At 43.4% G+C, this 25,242-nt stretch overlaps 1 protein-coding gene and 1 long non-coding RNA gene across 9 annotated transcripts in view; one reads left to right on the top strand and one right to left on the bottom strand.

Annotated features, from left to right (window-relative positions):
- Positions 1-4,330, top strand: part of LOC133495449 (uncharacterized) — a 107,076-nt gene extending 102,746 nt beyond the window's left edge. For 6 of the 7 annotated variants that reach the window (XR_009793570.1, XR_009793574.1, XR_009793568.1 and 3 more), the window contains 3 exons: positions 2,189-2,314; positions 3,371-4,035; positions 4,191-4,330. This is a non-coding gene — a long non-coding RNA (uncharacterized LOC133495449). The remainder of the gene's footprint in view (positions 1-2,188; positions 2,315-3,370; positions 4,036-4,190) is intronic. The other variant, XR_009793569.1, reaches the window with a different exon arrangement.
- Positions 3,103-25,242, bottom strand: part of LOC133495445 (calcium-activated potassium channel subunit alpha-1-like) — a 30,428-nt gene continuing 8,288 nt past the window's right edge. Inside the window, exons 5-28 of one of the 2 annotated variants that reach the window (XM_061810082.1) lie at positions 25,082-25,193; positions 23,131-23,206; positions 22,421-22,496; positions 22,137-22,307; positions 19,793-19,884; positions 16,967-17,077; positions 16,351-16,456; positions 16,182-16,264; positions 15,805-15,874; positions 15,242-15,397; positions 15,041-15,150; positions 14,839-14,907; positions 14,269-14,355; positions 14,099-14,175; positions 11,899-11,931; positions 9,843-9,939; positions 7,601-7,724; positions 7,051-7,275; positions 6,158-6,350; positions 5,121-5,234; positions 4,916-5,046; positions 4,638-4,832; positions 4,455-4,573; positions 3,103-4,389 (exon numbers count right to left, since the gene is read on the bottom strand). In XM_061810082.1, the coding sequence (XP_061666066.1) occupies positions 4,116-4,389; positions 4,455-4,573; positions 4,638-4,832; positions 4,916-5,046; positions 5,121-5,234; positions 6,158-6,350; positions 7,051-7,275; positions 7,601-7,724; positions 9,843-9,939; positions 11,899-11,931; positions 14,099-14,175; positions 14,269-14,355; positions 14,839-14,907; positions 15,041-15,150; positions 15,242-15,397; positions 15,805-15,874; positions 16,182-16,264; positions 16,351-16,456; positions 16,967-17,077; positions 19,793-19,884; positions 22,137-22,307; positions 22,421-22,496; positions 23,131-23,206; positions 25,082-25,193 (2,901 nt within the window). In that variant the 3' untranslated portion in view covers positions 3,103-4,115. Of the gene's footprint in view, positions 4,390-4,454; positions 4,574-4,637; positions 4,833-4,915; positions 5,047-5,120; positions 5,235-6,157; positions 6,351-7,050; positions 7,276-7,600; positions 7,725-9,842; positions 9,940-11,898; positions 11,932-14,098; positions 14,176-14,268; positions 14,356-14,838; positions 14,908-15,040; positions 15,151-15,241; positions 15,398-15,804; positions 15,875-16,181; positions 16,265-16,350; positions 16,457-16,966; positions 17,078-19,792; positions 19,885-19,980; positions 20,073-22,136; positions 22,308-22,420; positions 22,497-23,130; positions 23,207-25,081; positions 25,194-25,242 lie in introns of both variants that reach the window. The other variant, XM_061810081.1, reaches the window with a different exon arrangement.

Genomic DNA, 25,242 nt, shown 5'->3' on the forward strand with positions numbered 1-25,242 from the left:
TGCGAGCGCTTTCTCTCTCTCTCTCTCTCTCTCTGCTTATCTTATTTCACGCTTATTTCATCTTGAAATTCTTGAAAAACGTCACATCCGTTTGGCGGTTGCAAGAATTTGTCCAAAAAGACGTTTCAAGCTGTTCAGTGACACAAGACGGAGAATTTTTGCACGTGTACTTCATCAAACCATCGAACTTTGCCTTAGCTATCTTACTGCTAACAAAATGAGCGAAACCATAAACGCGCTAAAAAAAAAAATAGCATCAATAATCTGCTCAGAAAATGGATAGATAATAATAAATAATATAAAATATAACACAACGCTCACAGGCACATATTTTTTATCCTCCAGCTGAGTTGGGACTATTATCTTCTTTGCCCATCAAATCTACCAGTACGCACACCAGATACACGATACACATTGAGTTGCTGCATGACATCGTGATCTCCATGAGGATAAGCAGTATAGAAAATGGATGATGTATTTCATTGTTCTTACTATGTTATTATAAAGTTCCATACTGTAATTGCTATTCTTATTACGAGAAAACACAACAAACATTTTTGTTAGTGTTTTTTTTTTTTTTTGAGGAAGCTGGAACAGATTAAAAGCATTTCCATTCATTTGAAAGGGGAAAGATGCTTTGAGACACTAGTTTTGATTCAACTCGCTTTCAGACAATCGATCAATGATTTCCGAAAACCGACAAAGGATAAAAGCCACGTTGTTGACTTCTTTTTTCTTCCTACTCGTATTTTGTTGACATTGAAACGGAAGGCCCGAATGTCGACCTCGCAATACGTCCGACGTGTAGTTTGCGTGTAACTTCCAGGCCACTCGCTTACCCGCCATCCCAACGTCGAACCCGAGTCGGCCTGAGCGTGCGGCCTCGGGAGGTCCGAGCCCGACTCGCGGCGACGGCTGAAGGTCACGTCGGCGACCTTGTGCATAATGCATGAATCCCGGGGAACCTTGGACGCCGGCCGACGTTTGACGAAAGTAAATCACGGCGCCGCGCTGGCATTTCTATTAACCTCCAGCGTGACGCAGACGCCGGCATGAATCAAGTGGTAATAATGCGGCGTGCAACGTAAATCACGTTGAACGGCGCAGAATCCGGGAGAGGTCGGACGCAAAACGCTCCGTTTCATTTACAGCGAAGGCCTGATGAACGCATTCCCGTCGGAAGAGGGAAGTTATTTGCATCTTGGGTCAAATAAAATTGAAAATTGTTTGGTAATTTTGCCGCATTTCATTGGACGGTTGCACAGCGATAGGTTTGATCCGGCTGGCCAATGAAAAGCATGTACTGTACATTTAATATAGTTTCCTTTTTTGCTGAGAAATGCTTTATTGTTCAAGTTAACTTTAGACTCTTAAAAGCATTCACACAATTACATAAAAGCAATTTGAGTTCCTAACCCGCTACTTGAAAGTGTAAACAAATGGCGACCGGAACCCCGAGCCAAAAATCAATGCCCGTCGGGAACGTGAACTGAAATGAATGAGCAAAAGTTGTCGTGGTTCTTTTTGGGCCCCTTTCCTCCAAAAACCCAGCAGAACCCGCGTGAGGAGGACAAACGTCGCGGGACAGTTCCGAGCCGGATCCTTGAAAAGCAAACGCAGTCAATTCCGTTTATGCTTTTCAATCATGGACGCCGGCGTTACGGGACCGGCGCGAACCGTGATCCTCCATTTCCCGATCAAAGGGTGACGTCGTGCCCCCCCCCCCCCCCCCCCCCGGCGCCAAAGATGGCTTAAGAGCTCCCAACATCTGTGTCAACACGCGAGCTTTTTTCCCCCCCAAACGCGGCGAGCCTTTCCTCGTAGCCCGCCGAGGGCCCCGAAGAGAACCGTGTAGCTAGTGGGCAGAAAAGTTCTTTATTTTGGCTTTTTCTTCCACTTGCAATTTGCTTCATGGCTCAAGGTAAAGATTTATCCGCTCGTGTCAATTCACCTCGTCTTGAGCGCCCGGCGCCAAGGTCGCTTTTTTTTTTTTTTGGGATTAAGCTGTCACGTCGCTCCGATAGGCGGCGGAGGGAATCGTCAGTCCGGCCATTTCGCTCCAATCGCGGGAGCGCGCCGGCCGCTGTTGACGCCTTAATCAGCCGGGACGCTCCCAACGTTGATTTGACGAGCTGACGTAATGACACCGTCCCCCCCCCCCCCCTTTTTTTTTTTTTTTTTGCCAAAGGATCACCGTTTGAGCACGGCCGTCAGTCGTCATGGAAACCGCTCGGGTTCCCCGCTGCGTTTGACGGGACGGCGCCGGCTCTGGTCCTGCAATGGGAAATGATGAAGGTAGCGAGCGGACTTACAGGTTCGTGCCACCTTGACCCAATTTCTTAGGACGCTTCAGTCGAAAAGAAAAATTCAATTAAAAAAAAACTAAGCAGTTGAACGCAAGCGCAAAATAGCGGTCATAAAATGTTCCACTCCAGTCCTGCAGGTGGCAGTAAGCGAGATCCAATGTCGTGCAGCTCTGAAATGAATTAGTTTTCTTTTTAACCAGAACAGTCTAATTTATATTCTGGATAAATGACAAAAATAGTTTTTATTCTGTTTGGTTTTCAACTTGAAAAATGTTTTGAGTAGATAACCACAATAAGAGATGTTACCAATGTTGTGTACTTCGTAAACATTTTGTTAAAACTGGTTCGCAATGTCGTCCTGAATCGACTAGTTCTCTGAATATTTTTAAACATTTTAATCTAAAAATATTATATAGTTATATAGTTTATTAATTTACATATATATATAATAATGAATTTATTAATATTAATATATATACTATACTGTACATTACTATAATATACTGTACAGCTATTTTTAATGCTCCAAATGAAGGTAAATCTAATTATATAAAATAAAAACAAAATACAGATTTGGATATTAAATAGAAGTATCATCGAAACCACAAAAAAATGCTTTTCAGTGACTGTATGGTAGAAGAGGGCCCGCTCCAAAACAGACACACGAGCGACAAAAAACGCTGAACGGAGGCAATAACGTATTGCAATGTTTTTGTTGTTGATATCGGTGCGTGGCGGGCCATCTTTGGCCCGCACCCTGTAGGATTCGCACCTCTAAGAATAACATGCATGCGAGGACATTAAATAGGCATTTATTTCATTGAAAATACACAAAAAAAAGTACAACGTTATGTACGAGCGTGTTTGTGCTCGACAGTCAAGTGTCCAGTGAACCTGTCTGATTTTTAACTAAAATTAGAATCTACATTTTTCAGTCATCTTAATATGTGAATAATTTTGAACGCGTGAACCTCAACTGGGAGCCAGCCCACTTTTTTTTTATCTCATTTCATACTTTTTAATGATTCGTGTAAAATGTAATCCCCCCCCCCCCCGGTAAACAGGGGTTCATTGTACTGTTTACTGGGGTGTCGCGCGCGGTCACAAGAAATCCATTCCGAGCTGCGACGGTGGCAGGAGTGGGGCCCCCACCCACCGACGCCCACGCGGAGGTCTTCGGTCACCTGGCGCCCGCCAACCTAACAAGCGCCAAGTATGGTATGTAAAAAGCGGGCGGGGCTTGGACCTGAAGGAGGACTTGGCGGCCCCCTCGGTGCGAGATTTGGCTTTAATTACATTTGGAAAAGAGCTCCATCATATTTGGAAGAGAAAACTCAGGTGGGCGTCCCGACTCTGAAAGTCATCGACTTCATCCCCTTCTATGTCGTTTGGGGGGGGATGCCCGCGGGGCTTCGTGCGGTTGGACGTCACACACCGACGTTGTGAACACGGCGCCGAAGGGCAGACCGGGTCGCCGCCAAGGAAACGCCTCGTGACTTCTTTTCCCAGATCGTCGATTTGCCTTTGTTTGGCGGTCGTCCCGCCACCGCCGGCGTTGGTCTTGTGCTCCTCGGACGGGCCCGAGCGATGTTTGGAAGCGTCGGCGTGCGTATTGACGAGCTTGCTTTGCGTGGGCCCCCCCCCCCCCCACTGCTCATCTGCAAACCACGTCTTTTCTGGAAGACACCCACAGATCGTGACGTCATCGTACGAGAGGCCAAGTTTTCTGGTAAGCCTTCGTCTTATGCTGACATTTTGAAAAGAATACTCGACGCACGATTAGCATTCCTGAGCAGGCTTTGGGCCGTTTCAGCGCTTTTTTGTGGCTCGATCCGGACGTTTGTAACAAATTAAGACTTTGAAAGCGCCCCTTACGTACTTCAGCTTGTCCCGGGGGTCCCGGCCCTTGCTCCGATTGGCCCGGTTGACGGCGGCGACGGAGCGCGGCGACGAGCTCTTCTTGCCGGACGAGCGCGAGAGGCCCGTCCGCGACTGGCCGGCGTTGTGGTCGAACTGCACGAGGCAGAAGATGAGGTCGGAGGGCACCAGCTCAAAGGCGTACGGCGGATTGGTGATGACGTATCTGCGGAGGACACGCGGGAGCGAGCTTGGAATCGACTCGGTGGCCGTTAAAGACACAAGACTCACCGTTTGGTGCACTGATTTGGCCCGTTGAGATGCGCGTCGCGGAGCCGGTAGATGCCGAAGCAGAGCATGTTGTACGTTTTCAGAGCTTTGCAGAACAGGTCGCCGTAGCAGCCGCCGTCCTGCCAAACGACGACGACGACGACGTCAGCCAAGTCCGCGAAACTCGGGACGTTCGGGTCTCACCCCGAGGTCAGCGAAGGGCCCGTCATACAAGGCCAGCTGGGCCACGCGGCAGCGGTCCCTGTTGGCCAGCGTCTGCGGCGTGCTGTAGCCGCCCGGCAGGGCGTTCTCCTCCGCCAGGAGCCTCTCCAGCTCGGGGGTGGCGCCGCCCGTCACCAGCGTGCGGATCAGGGTCAGGATGTTGTCGTTAAAGTACGTCTGAGGCAGTGGTGGGAAGTACAAAAACGGTATTATTTTTACACGTGTCCTTTCAGGAAAGATGCAAAGTTTGGTGGTCGTACAGCGCTCATCAAGGAGTCCAGCACGCTGACGGCGAAGGCGGTACCGCAGGCGAACGGCTGGGTCAGGTACAGCTCCGTGTCGGGGTCGTCGTCGTCGTCTTGGTCCAGGAACTGCACGTTGGAATCGTTCACTAGGAATGTTGAAAAATAAAGACATTTCATTTCTTTTTGCATTTAAACACGTGGCGCAGGACGCGACGCTGACCCAGTTCGGTGATGATGGGAACGTTGGCCCCCGTGGTCACGGAGGTCTGCCGCACCATTCCGTGGATCGGGCTGTTTTCCGGCGACGACGGTTCCATTCCCGGCGGCGTGAAGCCTGCCGAGCGGAGCGGTCAGTCGGTAGTACGCGCGCAGTTCTGTACTTGCGTAGAAGTATCAAATATGGGCCTTGTGTAAAAGCGTAAGTGGCAAAAGTACTTACGAGGGATTTTAATACCAGTACAAGTAATCACTCTTCAGTGTCCACCAATACCTCTAGTACTTTTGACACATTGAAGGTTTTTAGTTCCGATCCGCATGATGATTTGGCGCATCGGAGCGCCACCCACTGGCATGGAGGACTTACTCCGTGTCCGTTTCGTAAGGCAGTATTAGCAGATGTCATGTGACATTGAAATAAGGCCACAATACTCTATTACTGCTACTTTCTACTTAAGTAGAACTACAGGTAAGTGTCAAGAAAGCAGAGGTGGCAGAAGTATCAATACTTAAATCAGTAAATATTACATTTCTCTGGGCTTGTCTTTCCCGTTAAGCGTCGCCACAGTGTGACAGCTCAGATGAACGCTCTTATTTGTTTGGCAGTTTTTAATGCCGGCTGCCCTTCCTGACGCCTTGGGGAGCGGAGGCCCGAGTGGGATGCGAACTCGCAACCCCTGGTGCACCAAACCGTTGCTCGAACCACTGAGCTACGGGGCCTCACCAGTACTTCCGTGATAACAGACACAAATACTCAAAGGTGTACTTTAGTGGTTTTTTTACACCGTTTCTAAGATACTGTACTGCCTTGTTTTAAATGTATTTTTCCAGTGTCCATCTCGTTTTCTTAATTGTATTTTCTTTACGAACCTTGATGATCTTTAACAAAAATAAAATATAATCTAAGTGAATAATCCTGTCCCACAGTCCCTAATTGCTGCAACTCTGGGATCGTTTTCATCGTTGCATAACTACTCTATCGAACCCAGTTGCTACGGTAACCCACCACCGAGTCATGTGACCCCCCCCCCCCCCGCTCACCTTGGGAATTGGCCTGCAAGACGCCGATGCTGTCGTCAAACAGCATCGACTTGATGTTGAGCGACGCCAAGATGCACTCTTTGTCCTGCAGTGACGCGTCGTCAATATTGTTCTGATTGGCTGACAGGATGACGCACATGTCGCAGAGGTTGATGTTGACGGCCCTCAGGTCGGCCCGGCTCAGCGGCGTGCCCTTTCCGACGAGGGGGGAGAAATTCCGTTAGCTCACCTTTTCCACGGGGGGTGTCACCTGGTGACTTCCAAAACATTTCTTGCATAGCAACAATTAATTACTACAATATTGGTGGATTATTTCTTCAATTTATTGCATTACAAAAACTTTTTTTTTTTTCATTTCCATCTAGTTTTTTTTTTTTTTCAAATTTTCAGTGAACATGAGCTGAATTGATGACGATTCAGTTCCTGGTTTGGTCTGTATCGTCTCAGAAATTGGACAAAAATGTCGATTACTGTTTTCCAAAGTAAAAGCTAATTTTATTTATTCATTTATTTTAAAATCCAACACAAAAGATACTCGTTTCGCTTTCAACACTAATTTGAGAATGTTTTCTCATGAGAGGCTAAACTCATTTGAACAAGGTTTGATTGATCTATTATTAAAATACTTCATTAACTTGATGACAATTCATTATTGTGGCTCCAATTTTTTGTATTAAAGTTGATTAAACTGAATTGATTTCAAATAATTATTTGATTTATTGTATATATTTCCTCCAAAATCACTGTGGTTTTAGAATTTTTTTTTTTTTAAAAAGTAGCCAAACTTGTCATTCAAGATTTCAAGCTGATGTCGTACCATATGTTGCTAATGCTATCATATCATATTATATCATATCACAGCAACACTTAATGACTCAGTATGTGTGACTCACGGGCAGGATGGAGACCTTGGGGAAGTTGTGCAGCGTCTCCCACTCGCGCTTGAGGTACTCGAGCGAGCCCACGAAGACGATGTGCTTGAGCTCGTGGTAGTGGAAGTTGCTGGCCCTCAGCGGCATGACAAAGTTGCGCAGGCCGATCACCGCCGACTTGACGTCGCCGAAGATGCACACCACCACGTGACCGCTCAGCACCGTCATGGCCGCCTCGCTGCGAGTCTGAGAAGAAAAGAAAAAAATAAAATCACATGCAGGCAGTGGTGGGAAGGACATTCGCAACATTCTTAACACTCCCGGTCCCGGCAATGTCGTCAGGAAAACAGATTATTAAGTACTCAGAAGTCAGTGTGGTGATGTTTTTAACTTTGGTACTGCAGTTAAAAATCAAGCTAAGCGTTGCTCTTTACTGTGGATATTAGTGTGTCTCTGAAATTAGCTTGTCAGGCTAAGGTCGGTATTTGCACATTTGCATTTTTAAACTGAAATCTTGTACTTAAGTCGAGCGCGTGAGCACTTTTGCCGCACGTGCATCAGGGCCGCTCACCAGGACGACTTTCTCGATGTCCTTGGACAGGCACCAGTGGAACATCCCGGTGGAGTCGTACCTCTTCACGTTGTCGTCCACGCTTTCCATCTGCTCGTTGACGGAGATGAGGAGCGGGTCGTGCCTGACAGAGAAAGAGTTCAGAGTTCATCCGACGTTCGACGTCGTCCCGAGTAGCGGTCGACGCAACCGGAGCCGTCAAACCAACGCCTAGCCGTAGTCGACGGCGACAGCCGAGTCAGCCGGAAATGACGGCGACCGAGTTGACTGGCATGAGCGCAAAGACAATTAGGGGCTCCTTTTGCACGGCGCGCCGTAAAAGCTCGAACAGGCCAGACTTTAAATATTTTAGCAATTTGCCCAATCGTGTTTACGTCCCAAAATGACGGCCCCCATGAATGTTTGAACGGGGCGACGCGGCTACATCAAGCTAATGCGGCACTTCGAGGTCCTACAAAAGCGCACGAATAAGAAAATGTTTCGTACGTTCAAATGTGTTTGAAATGTGTGGGACAAGCAAAACCCTCCCAAAAACGTTTTGTTACTCTTCTGGGTGAGTGTGGAACGTTGATCGTAGCAGCGAGCCAATATTTGAAGCCACCCGGGTTTAAAATAAAAAAAAAAAAAAAAAAAAGCGGACAGCCGTTAAAAGCTGAGGGCTTCTTCGAACGCCGGCGGCGGCCGCAACTGTCGGGACGACGCGCTCCCATTTGCACTTCAAAAAACTCGACACATCAAAGTCGGCAAAGACAGCGGCCTTCTGTCTCTGTCCAAAACCTTTTAGAATGCGCAGAGTCCCCCTCGTCCATATGGGCGCTCCAGAAGAATACGACGTTAAGTACGCCGTTAAGTATGCATGAAAGTGCGGGGCCCAAACTAGCCATCCCTTTGGGGCGGCGCCGGAACCGAAGCCTCGCCTGATGCGCGCCTTAAAGATTTTGTTTTACTTTAAACATTTCAAAGTAGTATTACAATAAATCCTAGTGATTTTTTTTTTTATTAATTAGAATTATTTAACAAAAATGTAGTATAAAAAAAAAAAAAATCTAATTATTCTATTCAAAATACATTCAGTCATTGTTGGATTAAAATCAATTATTGAACTGGATGAATAAACATAATACTGGTATTTTAGATTTACTGCATAGAACCTTTCAAGGGACACAAACCCTAAATTTATTTTTATTCGCACATTTTACATTTCCTTAGGCTCATAAAATAATTTTCCCGATTCCTTTTTGAAAATGTTCGGAAATCATGAAAAAAAAAAAAACGCCCATAATGACCACCTTTCTTTTTTTGTTGATCTTATCAATAGTGATCAGCGATTAGGCTCTAACGGGTTAATGATTTTAACTTTTGCTAGCCTCATCTAGGAATGAGCTGGCCTAACTGTCCCTTTTTAAATGTTAAAACACAAAAGTTTACACACCCTTGTCGTGTAGCGTTCCTCCCTCCTGCATCAGCTCTTTGTAAAATTGCGATTCGCTAACACGCACGCGAGCTCGCCGTCATGCAAGCTGTCAGCGGCGTGCGCTTCAAAACCCAAAGCCAATCTGCTCGCCATGACTTATTTACAAAGGCCCGCAGGCCGCACATTGACGGGAGATCCGCGTTTCAACGCTCACTCTTCTGGTTGTCGCGGCGGAGTCGGCCCGAGGCTACGTCGGGAAATGCCACCGCGCCGCCGTCTCGCGCTGTGCGGCAAACAAACAGCTTTGGTTCTTTTCAGGTTGGAGGCCTTTGTGAGGGACTGACTGAAGGACCAAACGTAAACAAATATTCATTTTTCAAGGGTAGGCAATTTCCTGACGACAGTTGATGCCCCGCGTCACCACTCTTGAGTTTTGGGGGAAAAAAACGTATCAATAATTTGCTGAAAATGTAGTATTTACTGCTGAAGTGAGTTGAGACACTTCACTGAGACAAAAATAGTACTTTGCCGCCATCGCATGGCATCTTGGCGGCAGGGAATTCTGCTGAGGTGAGTTCAGATGCTTAAGACAAAAACAGTGCTACGCCGCATCTGTATGCAATTACAACATTTTGGGATTGTCAATTTGATTTATTTTTGTCTTGTTTTGTATTACTTTATTACTTGGCGGGTTTTCCAATGCGTGAAAATATTGCTGAAATAAGTAGTGAAGTAATACAATCGTGACTAATTCTGTCTTCGTCTAATCGGCCTGTCGTAAATGCTAAACGCTAAAGGCGTAAATTACGTAACGAAGTCGTGTCCTACCTGATGATGATCTTTGGCGAGGAGTTGGGGGAGCTTCTCATGCCGCCGTTTCGCTGCTTTTTTTTAGACGACAGCACCGACTGCTGGTCGTCTTCGACTGCAACGACAGCGAGGACGTCAGCTAGCTTCAGCGGGAAGTTATCCAGCCACAAGAATGACTTTGCACCGCCAAATCCTTTTTTTTAAATGATGTAAATCGTTACCTTTCTCATACAGTTGAATACTTTAAAGGGGCGGAAAAGAAGATTGCATTTTTTTCCCCTTCTGGTTTGGGTCTGGAACGAGTGCTGTCATTTTCCTTCATTTCGATGGTAAAAGTTGATTTGAGATGGAAGTGACTTTTAGTGTATTTCGATGTCACCCAGCGCATGTTGCGATTATTTATATGGACGCGCGCATATCAAACGCAGCCGACATGTTGGAATGTGACACCGTAATGGAAAAGGACGAGGGCGGGGCGGGGCGGGGGCGCCGTTCCAGGGCGCTCTGACAACAATGTCCGCTCACATGTTGGCGGCTCTGTTGAATATTTCATGTTGCGCAGCTGACATCTGCACACGCCGCCTCATTAGTCGGGAACGCTCGCACGCAGCGCTCACTTACCCGCCGTCGGTACTTCACGACGCCCGCGGCCGCCTGGCCCGGGACCCGCGGGCACAGTAAGCGAGCTTCCCCGATGTTGTCCAACCGACAGCGTTGCTGAGCCACACCAGGAGTCGATTTAGACGATTAGCGCATGAAGCTTTTCATTATTTTGTCGCGTAGACCTCGTAAATGTAAAATCGAAAAATCGCTTACAGAGATCGCAAAATTGTACGGCGGCCGCAGAGTTGCCTCATTCAAAGGGGACACTTCACCATGCTAGCAAAATTTCATCGTGAGATGGTTAGATTGAAGAATTTCACTTTATCCATCCATTTCCTGAGCCGCTTATCCACAAAAGGGTGGCGGGGGGGGCAACACCCTAAACTGGTTGCCAGCCAATCGCATACAAAATCTTTTTGACTTCAATTGGGACGGACAAATCCCAATAGAAGCGCGCGTCTTTCATTTTCTGGGATTTTATACGATAATCTTCCATCTGCTGACAACAGATAATTAAAAACTTATTTTGTTCAAATTTATGGATAAAAGTATATATCTTTGAAAAACTATTTAAATGGTTCAACTGTCTCTTTTTTTAATCAATGATTCTATTTATTTTAGTATTTAAATGCAGTTGACAGATTTTTCATAATCTAATTTTGTGGATTTGAATTGTTTTTTATTTTATTTTCATTTTATTTAGAATTATTATAGTTTATATAAAATTTAAAGTCAGATTTTTGTACATATTTTATTTCAATTTTTTTTGCGTATTTCTTCCTTGATGTTTCTATACAATGTTAAACTATATTAAAATTGGGAAAAAATGTGATTACTTTCAATGTGAACAAATGTAACACGTAAAAACATCCCCATAGGAAATGAAGTACAAACGTCGCCACTGTAAAGATTTAAGAAAACAACTACAGTACATATATTTATCATTGATATTGTGATTTTGGTGGTGTAACCCAGGCCAAAACAATTGAACTTGAATAATATCAGAATTTGAATAAATCATGACGTGACTCCTATTGGCCATTAAAGCATTAATATCAGCGTAATTCTTCCTGGCACAAGAATGCCAAATCGTGAATAATTCAACAAAAGGCTCATTTCTATGATCACCACTTGAGCGTCGCGTCACGTCGCACATTTATATTTATAACGGCCATAAATTAGTGAGCGTGCTTTCAGGTGTTCCCGCCACGCGGATGTCGAAATTCTCGTCCGCTCTCCGTTTGTTTGCCGGTCGCCGACGTTCGAGCTGACGTCAACAAGTTCACAAGAGCGAAATGTCGAAGGGTTACGGCTTCATTTACAGGAAGTTCATCGCCAACGTAATGCGCTCATTATGTTTGGATTCACAAAGTACAGGGAGCATTTTTGTGTTGGCCTCATCGGTATTTGCAGACAATTATTTTCTTTTCATAGCTTGAAAATGTGACGAGAGAAATAAACGCACGCTTACCTGATTTGATGTATCCATTGAAGGTGTTTTTCGCTGAGAACACAAAAGGGAAAAACATGTTAATGGGTGGCGGCCATCGTTTTTACGGCAATTGACCCCTCCTACAGGGCACATAACCACGTCACGCCATGCGCACTGACGTAAGACAAACGGTGAAAATGGCAAATACAATACAATACATTCTGAACTGAGACAGACTCCATGCTTCTGATTTCGTTCAATCATTCACACGTAGCAATGTTATGCTAGCGAATAACTTTGAATTCATTTATACGAGACATGTATTGAAAATCAAATTTAGGGCATATCTTCGTGCAAACATATGTGTTCCGGTTGATATTAGATGGATTCAGTTGATCACGCGGTCTTCCACAAAGTTTGATCCATCGAAGGCATTTTTCGTACTGGGTCTTCGGTTTTGGAAAGGGTACGAATGGAACTCCGCCAACTCGCCTTTCAGGATACCCGTCGTCACTATTACAAAGTCCGTGACTACACCTCTTAACCATATTTTTTGTGAAAGAACCCAAATACGCGATAAAACGCTAACAAAACCTATACTGGACCATGCAATGTTGAGTGAGAAAATGGCGGGAGCAAAATCGGGCTGACGAGTGACCGCCGCTGACCAAGCTGAAAACAAACACAAAAATTGTCAAAAGCAAAATTTGCTCTCCGAAATGTTCATTTCATCTTTTTTGCTCCAATTTTCAAAACTCCATTGTCGTTGCCAACGCGTCATTTCCTCAATGAACCTCGCAACTCTGGCGGAAACTTCTTTTCCCGGTCGGCCTACCTGATGAAATATAAATTAGGGATATTCCATACCCCTTTCAGTATTTCACAGATACTACAGAGAGTACTGATACCGCTCCTACTTTTGAAAAATAACATTTCAATTAACTGAACATGTTGAAGACTTCTCTCTCTCTCTCTGTGTGTGTGTGTGTGGGACATGATGATTCGTTCCTGTTAAATTGCCGCAGTGTTGCGCCAGCTAGTGGCAAGGAGGACTTTTTCCCTTTTTTTTTTTTTTTTTTTTTTTAATTGCTTAAGTATGGATGAGAGCTTTCAGCAGCCTTCACGGGTGCTCGATATGCGACATGCACGCATTTGTTTACTGCGTCATGTGAGCCTTTGCCAAGCGGAAGTACGTGCGATGTCATCGCGAAAAGGTCCCAAAAGGTCACGCGGGGCCCCTCGGGCGGCCTCGCCCGCGCCGCCATGTGTCGCCCGCAATCGGAGGGTCGCGCCACTAACGGGCTAGCATCTGTCCCGCTGCCTGCCGGTGAGGAACTGTCAGGCCGACTTTAGTGACGAGCCTCGCCTGCCCCCTCCTCCCAAAAGTGAAATTGCAAACATAATTCCCACGTCAGGCCACGTAAGGCTCCGTCGGGAGCTAAACCGGGCCGGACTGGCGGCCGTGCCCCGAAGTGCGCACGGACTCCGTCGGGAGGCTTTTTTGCTCAAAATGGATGACGGCCGACGCGGTTTCGGAGCCAAGTGTACGCGCGTGCGGATGGTCTGTGGATGCCCGTTGCGATACGGCGCCACAATCTTCACGCTACAAGGGCTCCATGTCAAATATTCTGTTCGATTATTGGTTGCCCTTGTAACAAAACAAGTGTAAAACAAATGCAACATGAAAAAAATAATAATAAGTAAACAAAGGAATAAATTGTCATGTTAGAGAACAATTGTTAGTTAAAATTATGAATACAAATCCAGCTTGTTGTAACTAATATAATACAAATGTTTGGTACCCATCTGGTTTATAAAACAAATTAATTTATTTTAAATAAATGCCACTACTTATCATAATGAGCTTAATAACCAATATTAAGGCATAATGTGCATAAAATAAATAAACCCTTTTTAGATCTTTAAAAATGACCATGAATCACAAATAATCATTTATTTTTTTAACCGATTTGTATATTGTTTTATGTCATGTTATTTATTGTTTATAAATAAAATATTGAAATGTTAATTATTTTCATTTCAACTTCTTTTCAATATCTTAAGTGTCCGCTTTTCTTGTTGAAGGACGCTAGCGCCCTCGAGGGGAAATTTTGTGTATTGCCTTGCTTAGTTTCCCAATTAGCACTAATGCAGTTGTGAACTTTAAAATTGCATTCCGCCATCTGAAGCCTTCGTGCACAAAAAGTATTTGGACACCTGACGGCATCCCACAACTTACATTTCTTGCACGCGCACTTCTTTATGCGTTTAGGATCCGTGACGTCATCGTGGCACGCTTTGCAGTAGAACAGCGCCCTGTGGCGGTAAACGACATCTCACGTAATCAGCGTCGAAGGTATTAAGAAACAAAAAAATAAGTGCCTGTGAAGAATGTTGCGTGGCGGTGACCTCTTGACTTCTTTGGCGTCGCTGGCGATGAAGAAGCCCAACGTGCCCTCTTGCATCTTCACGTGGTTGCCGGGGTTGATGAGCGTGCTGCAAAACCCACGTGGGCGAGACAAACAATTTCGGGATTATCATCGCTCGATATTGCGACAGGAGACCCACGTTAGGAACTAATATCATCATCAACTTGGGAAAAAAAAATATATACAAATTGAAAGCGTGTGTTTTTGTGAACTCCACTTTTTTTTTGGGGGGGGGGGCAATAAAGCAAAAAAAGCATTACTTGGGCGCCATCTTGTGGGATCTTAGCGGTAAAAAGTATGATGAAGTGAGTTGGAAAAATCATGCATTCGTTTGTACAGGAGTCATTCGGGTCATGGTAACATGAGAAAGTTGAATCAAGCCAACTGGACTCTTCCAAATTATTGTGCTTTTTTTTTTACTGCTCGCCGTTTTGCTGTTCGGCTGATAAAGAATTTCCTTAATTGACGCTCACAACTCAATCAATCAATGTGAGGAAACTGAATGATTACGTGCCTTGAGAATTCTGTTGCCGATCAACGATTGGCTTACCTGCTCTCCCTTTGATCAGACTTGTACTCGATGGCAATCAGCAGAAGCTTCAGCTTCACGTAGCACAATCTGAAGAAGAAGAAGAAAAACAAGACGAGGCTTCCATTATGTCGGGAAAGTTTTTTTTTTTTTTTGCTGATGTTCACCGCTTGCAAAAACACACAGAAAGCTGTTGACTGGTGCAGAGTCGCTCAGTACTCACTCGCAGATCACAGGAAAGGACAAGCCCACAAAGGCACTTGACAGGTACTCGGTGTACATCTCGTTGGCGACACCCTCCAGGTAATACTTCTGCCACGTGTCCTCCTCGATCTGCGGGCGACACCGCCGTCAAACGTACACGTCTAAAAAAAAAAAAAAAAAAATCGCGAGGGAGGTTGATTTTAGGCGGCGTGTACTGGACCTTGATGAAGGACCTCATGGAGAAGAGGTTGGCCAACATGGTGGACAGCCCTTGAGCCAGGCAGCTCTGAGCGATGAAGCCCAACTTGAGCTCGGCCAGGCAGATGGCGTCGTCGCCCTCCTTCCAGTTCCAGCTGGGGATGTTCAACAGGTGGGCCTGGAAATGTCAAAAGCGTGACCGTGAAAACCTTGAACCGCTATCAAAGAGGAGCCAGCCAAACGGGAGCAAAACGTAAATCTTGGTCACTTTAAAAGGTATTGACAAAAGGTGTTCCACAAGGGTCATTACTGGCTACTCTCCTGTTTACTAGTTATATATTCTGCATTACATCCTCCATAGCAGTGATTGAACTTGGTCAAACCACTTAGTTTTTCGGCAATACCCCACAACAATCACTTTGGTAACCACGTATCACGTCAATAATGTGAGCGACAACTACTTTGCGTGTGAATGTTAACTGTTGTATTCTCATGACAGAAAATGAGGACGAGCCCCCAGGAGTCTTTAGTGATTTAAATACATTTTTGAAAAGGAAAAAAAAAAATGTGGTTGACATCGCCTACCTTGTTGTGATACTGCAACATTTGGGTGATGATGCGGATCTTTGGGTGGTAGTTTTTGATGGATATTACCCTGACACGACATAAAAACGATGTCAAAACCTGCAAACTTTGATGTTAAAATGTTACTTCAAAAAGGTGATTTTTTTTTCCAAACAGTCTATTTTGGTTTCTGGTATGTCCTGTGCTGGAGGAATTACAAAAACAAAAAGAAATATATATACAATTACAGAAAATTTGGGAAAATGCGGGCAAAAACGGCGACCGTTGAACCGGACAACGTCTGGGATATTTTTCAATGATTTGCAGAGCAATTTGTTTTCAAACCCAAACCGATGTTTTGCCGTGCGATGCAGCGGCAAAAGTCGGCGACGCGTCACCTCATGATGTTGGAGGCGTCCTCAGCATCGGGGTCGGCGCAGTATTTGTTCGCCAAGATCAGACACGCGTCGGCTGATTCAATCTGCGGAGACAAAAAATTTAAATTAAAAAAATTGTACGTCAACGAGAGTTGAGAATACAGCATAAATGTGCGGCGTGTGCATTTACTTTGACTCTGGCGAGGTCGTGAGGGTTCAGGACGGAGCCTTGGTAGAACTCCACCTGGGTGAAGTGACGTTTGAACAAGGCTTCCAGCTCAAGATTAGGGGAAATACTGAATAATACAAAAAAAAAAAAAAAAAAAAGGAGGTTGTATTCTTTTCCAATTGCTGTGTTGTGCATCTGTAAAGTATTTGCAACGCTTCCTTTTTTCCACATTTTTTTGCGTGACAATGTTGAAACTGATTTTGATCCGTTTTGAAACAAGACAAGCGTATGATTATTATTTTTTTTTTAATAAGACAACCGTTGAACGGCAGCTGTCCTTCGGAAGCGGTTACGAGCGAGCGCTACCAGGTCGTGTGCGCGAGTAGGCAAGGCTGTCAAAATGTCTCTTTTGCACTGCGATGGCCTTAGTGAATGTTTGCTTGTTAGGGTTTGGAATGTTATCAATGTTTTGCTGATAATTTTTTTATATTGACGGCCGCATTCCGTCGGTGGTGGTGTTGACAAAAGCTTGCATTGTGTAATAAGGCCTTGCCTTCTGCTGAACCCTTTATAAAATTTAAAATGCAGAAAATGTGAAGCGCTGCGGCTACTTTCCAGACGTTATTTTGTGACTCACTTATGGAGAAAAACGATTTCTACATTGACATCATCCCTGTCCTTGTGCAGGAAGTCTTTGAGGAAGTTGGAGACGCTCTCCAGCGTGATGTGGCCGCACACCACGATGTGCCTGGCCGGAAGCGGAACGAGAGTTAGTCGCGCTTCCCACGGGACGGACGGAGATTGGCTGACGTGACGCGACAAGCACGGGAGAGGGGATCGGCGTCGGGGAGAACGAGCCGGACAGAGAGCGGATTTACGAGGGATCACAGTTGATTTCAGGGGAGATTGGGACGGCCGCACATTTCCCCTTTTCATTTGTTTTTGACTTTTCATTGGAAGTATCGTATTGTGCAAATATATACAAAAAACATTCATTCATCCATCCATCAATTATTTGAACTGCTTATCCTTACAAGGATGCTGGGAATTCCTGGAGCCCACCCCTGTTGTCTTTGGGCGAGAGGTGCGGTGCGGTACACCCTGAAGCGGTCACACAGAAACAAGTAACCACGGCGGGCAATTTAGAATCTCCAATGAATGCTTTGGGGATGTGCGGGGGTCGGGGAGAATACGCAAATTGCACACAGGCCAGGTTGGGAATTGAACCCCGGTCCTCAACTGTGACGCAGATGTGCAAACCAGTCTGTCAACGTGCTGCCCAAATCATTGAAAAACTAATAGTTTTATTTTTTTTATTAGTTGTAGTTTAGAAAATAGTTTGCATGTGTTAACTATTAGAATACTTCAAAAAATGTTACCTTTTTTTACCTTTATAAAGCTTATAAAGTGCGTGAATTCCAATCCTTTTGGAATGTATTTTGCCTCCGGAGCTCAAAGCTCTGAAGGAGACCAAATCTAAAAAATCTCTTTCGTTTGAATTATGTTGGCTTGCTTTTTTTTTTTTTTTTTTTTTTTTGGGGTGGGGGTGCAAAAGCAAAGCGAGGAAAATATGCCATTCATGTAACCTTTTACACTTTTCCATTCATTTGCTGAATGAATTCACCTAAACTGTTTGCTTTTCCACACACACAGTTAATTGTACAACTGCAATGCAAGGGTTTAGGCTAATCGTTAACAAGCTAAAAATAATACATACTGTATGTACTGTACTATGCTTCCATTAATTTAAGATGAAAAAAAAACTTCTTCAGAGGGACGGTTAACATTTTGCAAAAGCTGCTTAATTCGCTTCTAGCCGAGACGGATGAAACTAAATCTATAACTTGTGAATTGACTACTGCGCTAGCTTAGCATAGCCTAGCCTAATTTAATGAAGAAACCGAATATATCTACATTCACTCTCATCCACTACTTGCTTGTTAATAATCAGTCAATCATCAGACCGTTGAATATTGCAATTAATAAGAGACGTAGTTCGACAAGCCCTTTAACACAACTTATGTTAGCCTAGCATTAGCATAAATTAAGCCTAGTCTGCCTTGAAATATGATTTTTATCTCGTGGGTCAGGACCTACTGTACTTTGCTACGACATCAGCTCCATCGGCATTTCTAAATCGACTTACTGGCACATCATTTTGAGGTAACCAACGCTGCGAAATTAACTGCTTTGATAAGAATACTGGATACAGTTACTTACTTACTCCGTTGGTGGGGGTGGGGGCGGTTTTTTGTTTTGTTTGTTTTCTAGCTAGCGTGCTTCCACTAGCACGCGAACACAAAACAAGACCACAAGAAATAGTGCACAAGTCTTTTCACGATAAGTACCTCGGCAAGAAAACAAACGAAACACGTTTTGTCAAAATGTCACCGACGTATGTGTTTAGTCCTGGGGGTGTAGGTCAGACTGAAGAGAAAGGCCAAGAATGTTCCAGAAGCAAAAAAAAAAAAAAAAAAAAGCACATTAAATTCAACATGGGTTTTTTTTTTTTTTTTCCATATTCAAATGTCAAATTAAACTAAACATACACTGCATAGTTTGGGAAACAAATTTCACTCAGCTGCTACTATTTTACGTCTTTGCGTGGACGTGTGTGCAATACTTTTGATAGATGGACTGTAAGAGAATAAATGGAAAGAAGTGGAAATGAAAGCAAACGCACGCAAAAACACAAACACAAAAGACACAAATGCATGCTGACAATATGCAGGTCACGTGAGCGTCCGTCACAAATGTGGAAAATCCATAAATAAAACGCGGAGAATCGTAATTTTACGAGAATGAGGTGGAAACGTGAGGAGGAGGTCGGGATATTAGCAAAATACAATCGCAACTTTATGTGAAATATGTTAAACTATCACTGAGCCAAAACTGGGTACGATTATTTGTAAATAAATAAATAAATCCAATATTACAATTACAAAGTAATTTTCCAAGCTGAAAGTGCAAATATTACAAAATAAATTTATTTTACCGTGACCTGAAAGTTACACAAGAAAACAAAATATTGCAATAAAATGTCATAATTCTTCAAGTGCAGTTCAACATGAAGAAAAAAAAGCTCATCATTTTATGAGAATAAAATGGAAAATTTTACGATTAAACGGTCATTTTATCAGACTGCAGAGAAACGCAGTGACAAAAAGGGTGGATTTTTAAAAGAAAAATATTCATACAAAGTACTACATTTATTGTAGTTTTACGAGAATAGAGAGGAATATTACACGACTAGTCGATGCGTCGACTATTCGGTCCAACCGCGGCTCGTAAAAACGTTTGACGGGTCAACGACGATCTCTGGCGAGAGCGCACAAACGCGGCAAAAGCAAGCGTGGCCCCGCTTCTTCATTCGCGGTGGGACTTGAACATCTCGCATTTCCAAGGACACAAAGAAGGAAAAGTCACACACGTCGGGTTCACCCACGGTGGCCCGCGGACTTACTTTCTGCCTCTGGTCGAGTTATAACTGCCGCCGTATTTCTTCCGATTAAGGATGAGAGCGGCGATTTCCGGCACGTAGCGAGCAAACATGGCCTACATGCGTGGAAAAGAAAAGAAAAAAAAAAAAAAAAAAAAAAAAAGAAGAAGAAGAAAGGCGCATGCAAGAGGAGCCTCGCGACGAATACTTACTTCCTGCCGTTAACGGCACTATAGGAACCGGCGTATTTCTTGCGGTTGCCTATTAACTCTATGATTTCAGGCACGTAGCTCGCAAACATGGCCTAAGGAGGAAATGGAGGAAACACAGCAGGCGGGCACAGAAAGGAAATCGAACGCCCAAACTTCAATTGAATCAATTGAATCTCAAGTGCAGGAAAAGGTTTTGTTTGTTTGTTTTTTTTTTTTTTTTTTTTTTTTTGTTTTTTTTTGGGGGGGGGGGGTGCAAGCCATGCTTCATTAACAACCAGTCGAAAATGTTAAGGCAAATGTAGCCTGACATCAAATCAGTTACATTGCAAAAAATAAATAAAACAAAGAGGGGGGGGGCACAGTGGTACCTCGACTTACGAGTCAAAACATTCACTGAGGAAGTTACTGGCAAAGTATTATTTATGCATGTGCTAAATAAATCTTTTTTTTTTTTTTTTCCAACGCTCATCTCATTCGATGAATCGATCAGTCGACTTTTTCGGATTTTTTGTGTGTCGAGAGCAAAATGGTGAGTTTTTGGTTGCGCTTGAAACTTTCAGCCGCTAGATGGCGGCAACGAAGTTCACAACATCCGGCGGGTGACCCGTCTACTTTTGTACAATGGGGAGTGGGGGGGGGTACTTTAAAAAGTAAACATCATTCTGTCAGTAAGGTGGGAAAAACAAAAACATTGTTTTATTTATTTGCATGAGATTATATTGCCATACGTTTCTATTGTGGTGTGGAGCACTATTTTTTCTTAAATTCGAGATAAAAAAATGAAAGGCAAACGATTTCATTTACGAGCATGGTGACAAAAATAAACTCGTAAATCAAGTACCACCGTATATGGAAAAATAGAGAGATCAAGAATGTTATTAAAAATGGTAGCCAATTGATCCATTTGGAAAATGATTCTTTATTTGGAACGATTATGAAAGGGAAAGCCTTAAGTGCCATGTTTTGATCAACAAACACACCACATGATTTGCAATCTACTGAAACCTCATAATTGTTGCCACTAAATATTTATAGTGTTATAATTCCATATTGTGTGGGGGGTTTTTTTGTTTGTTTTTGTTTACTTGTTTTAGATTTACAAAGGAAGTATGAGGGTACACTGAAGAAAATACGCACCGAGAAGACAACCGCCGACAAGAGCTAAAAATTGTAAACTCGATGGAGATGTTTTGTGATTTGAGGTGCAAAATTATTTCAGTAAAGTTTAAATATTACAGAATTGAGAATTGACAATTTGTGGAAGCGTTACCTGAAGAATGCATGTAAAGTCAAATTAGGAAGTGAAAAAGTACGAGAAGTCAAACTATTACAAGGATATTTTCATTTGACATTTTATATGCCACTGTGAGCATAAAGTTGAGGTTATTGCCAAATGTTATTGAGAAAAATGTGTATTTTTCCTCTCATAATTTTCCAAGAATAAAATTGGATTGTTATTATGGAGTATTTTCTTGTTTATATATTTTTTCTGATAATTTTATCCTGCCAAAAAACCCTCAATTTTACATCAATGAAGTGGAAATATAAAGATATATATATAAATATGTATATATATATTTTTTTTAATATATATATTTTTTAAAATACTTCTTATTTAATGTAATGTTTATTTTTTTGAAGTGCTCCATTGGTCTGAGAGCTTCAGAACAAATCATTTCAATGTGGGTGTTTGTTGGGAGTCGAGAAGTTGGAAAGTTCGGGAGGGGGGCACAAAGGGGCGCAAAGGGGCACGAAGGGGCGGAGCCACCTGAAATCGCAAGGCTTTTAACAACTCGCAATAAAAATAAGAATATCTGCAACTCAGTTGTGAGAACGCTGAGAGACGACGTCTGCGACCCAAAGAGAGAAACGCCGCACGGAAAATTTGCATTTGTGACAGTTGAAAAATTTGGGGGTGTTCGTTCAAGATTAAAGTCGAAATACGACAAGACAAAAACCGAAATACATGTACTTCACTTAAAAAAAATGTTTTGTGATAATAGACTGTGGAAAATTGAAATATTCCAATAATATCATAATGGGGGAAAAAAAAAAAAAAAAGCTCGTCCCTCAGCATTCGCCCAAAAAGTGCAACAACTTTTGATGATGATGATGTTCGGATCATCGTTGTTTATGAACAAGAGGCTTTTCTTTACCAGACCGCCGAGGATGAAGAAGACCATAAAGAGTCGACCCAAAGTGGTTTTGGCGTAAACGTCGCCGTAGCCCACCGTCGACATGGTGACCATCAGCAGGTAGACGCATTCCCAGTACGACAGCGCCTGAGAGTTCTGGAAGTTTTCCCAGGGATCCCCGGAATTTTCCACCTGCGAGCGTCGGCCCGAAGAAGGAGAGAGAAAGAGGAACCCGCACGCCATCACAAAAACGTTTTGGTCCATTTTGCCCCGGCGCCAGCCGCCACGTTCGGACGGGCGCTCACCAAATGGATGAAGCCCGCCGCCGTCAGCCACGTGCTGATGAAGATGGAACACAAGTTGACCAGCTTGATGGAGTTGCTGTGTGTGTGTCCGACCACCAGAAAGAAAAAAAAATTCAAAAGCGGACATTTTAAAAAGAAAATCTCAAACTCACTTCATAAAAAATGACTATTTTGAAAGGGGGGAAAAAAGTTAGTTACAAAAGTCTGTTTCAATATTTTAAACCTTGTTTAGCTCAAGTGAGACTGATTATTTCATTAGTCAAATAAAATTTAAATAAATAGTACATTTACTGCACAATACTTTTTAATAAAATTATACCTTTAATTTTAGAAATGCAATCTATCCCAAATGAAAAACAGATATTTGAAAATGTATTTGTTTTTTCAATTCAATATATTTATTTAAAATTGATTAAGCAATCCAAATTCTATCAGTTCTGTCCAAATACTTGGCACGCATTTCAAGAGACTTTTTTTAAAATCATTGTTAAAAAAAATATATATTTGAAAATGTATTTATGTTTTTTGATTAAATATATTTATTTAAAATTGATTAACGCAATCCAAATTCTATCAGTTCTGTCCAAATACTTGGCATGCATTCCAAAAGAATTTTTTTAACTCATTATTTAAAAAAAAAAAAAAAATACATTGCAATCCAAGGCATAGCACATCGAACTAGTAAGTGTAAAAAAAAAAAAAAAAATTACCTTGTCTTGAGTATATTCAAAAACTGCAAAATTTCTGAGAACTGGATCAACCTTAAGGCCCTTAAAAATCTCAAACCTGTCAGACAAAAAAAAAAACAAGAAATAATATAAGACAACGTACATAAAAAACAGACATGAATGAATGAATGAATGAATGAATGAATGAATGCACCCCAGTAGGAGACGGCCCGCACGCAGGAAGCCAAACCGGAGCCGCGATCGTCCCCCCGCTCGTCTTTGTCGTGGCCGTTGCGGACCCGGTAGCCTTTCTGGAAGAGCTCGCCGGTGGATTTCTTCCGCCGCAAGGCGACCGACGCGGTCTGGACGCCGCCGTCGGGCCCCTTGTACGCTAACATCTTGGTGGGAATCATTTTTGGACTCCTTCGACCCCGCCAAACAGAAAGTTTTGTCCCGCACGTCAGGCCGCTAGCGCGCTTATGGCGAGCTTTAAGCCGCCGCGGGGATTTTTAGCGCGGCGGCGGCGGCGTATAAGCTCCTTTTGGACTCATCCAAAGAAGCGGGAAGCGGGCGCGTTCATGGACGTGACCTCCGGCTGGTGCCTTGGAGCCCGGAACAAATGTCTCGTGGCGTTAAGCTCGGCAAAACAACAGCTTGAGGTCTTTGAGCGGGAAAACGCCGATCACGTGACGGCGGGGGAAGCTTCGGCACTCGCTTAATCCCAAAAAAATGACAGATGTCGCGCTATTGTTGTGCAATTTAGAGAAGAGGAAGACATTGAAACGGTCGCGTGGTATTTACTCTTAGCATGAAACGCGCTAGCCACAAACGTCATTTGTGTTATTACATTGCAATTGCATATTTTTTTACTTGAGTTTTGTCATCTGTTTAACATTAAAACAGCAGTTGTACATATTCAACTTAATGTACTACTTTATTTCTTTATTTATGTTCGTCTTATTTTACATGGTGTTCAATATTAGCATTAGTATATTATTTTTTTTTAGTTCTATCAATCAAGGCAACCGCAATATTTTTATTTCATAATTAGAGATGCATGTAATTCATGTATTATACTAAAACTTTATACATGGATTTTGTTTTCATTTTTTACATTTCATACATATTCAGCTACTCAAATTTCATTCTTTTATGTATTCTTAGAATTATTGTAATGTTCTACTTACATTTATATTTTTCATTTTAGAAAAAGCTTCAAAATACAAGTATCGTACCCTACAGTAGACGTATAGAGAAAATATTTGAAAAACAAACGAGAAAAGTGAGCAAAGAGTAAATGAGATACATAAAACAAGTCGCATTGTTTCTGTATAATGATTCAAAAGGGAAAAGAATTACAATAGCCGTTGCAATTGGAATGATCTGAAAATGAAATATCATCCATTGAAAGGGAGTTGACATCCGGGTGTACCTAATGAAGCGGCTGGGGAGTGGACGCCCGGTGGCAACGGCGCAATTCGCCCACGGGGCGGCGCCACCGCTCACAAGAAAGGAGCCACTTCCGCTGGCACGATGACGTTACGCAACACATTTCTCGTACTTTGGCTTTGATTGCGTGCGCGCGTCGGATTTGTTCCCCCGCAGACAAGAAAGAAAAAAAAAATATTTAAAGCTGTCCAAAATGATCCCCCATAATCCTTCATTTCCTGCCACCGCCAAAGGCTTTTCATCTACTGAGCTTGTTGTGTGTGTGGTTTGTTGTTGTTTTTTGGCCTGCAGAAGTGAAGGACGCACGTGTTGCACAATAGAGCGGGGCTTCTCAAACTGTGGTCCGGGGACCACCCGCAAAATGCTTTTCAAAAAATGGTCGCATTTTCCGTAGGTGCTTGAAAACAAACGCAATATCAGATCCAGATCCGGATCCAAATTTGCCGTTGGAACTTCACAAGATTTTCGCGAGGTCGACGCCCGCGTCGCCGTCAGGGTCCCGATCGCGACCGGCGGACCCCGAACGTTTGCGAGTCGACCTTACCCAGCCAGCTGCGGTTGAGGTAGACGGACACGAAGACGGGCGGCACGGTGAAGAAGTCCACCACCGAGTTGACCTCCAGCCAGAACCACAACTTGTCGTTGGCGGCGATGAACTGCGGGCCACAACGTCGGGTTTTGTCACTCAGCGCTCAACGTTTGGAC

Source organism: Syngnathoides biaculeatus, chromosome 22 (assembly GCF_019802595.1).
Source record: "Syngnathoides biaculeatus isolate LvHL_M chromosome 22, ASM1980259v1, whole genome shotgun sequence".
In the NCBI taxonomy this organism is placed as follows: domain Eukaryota; kingdom Metazoa; phylum Chordata; class Actinopteri; order Syngnathiformes; family Syngnathidae; genus Syngnathoides; species Syngnathoides biaculeatus.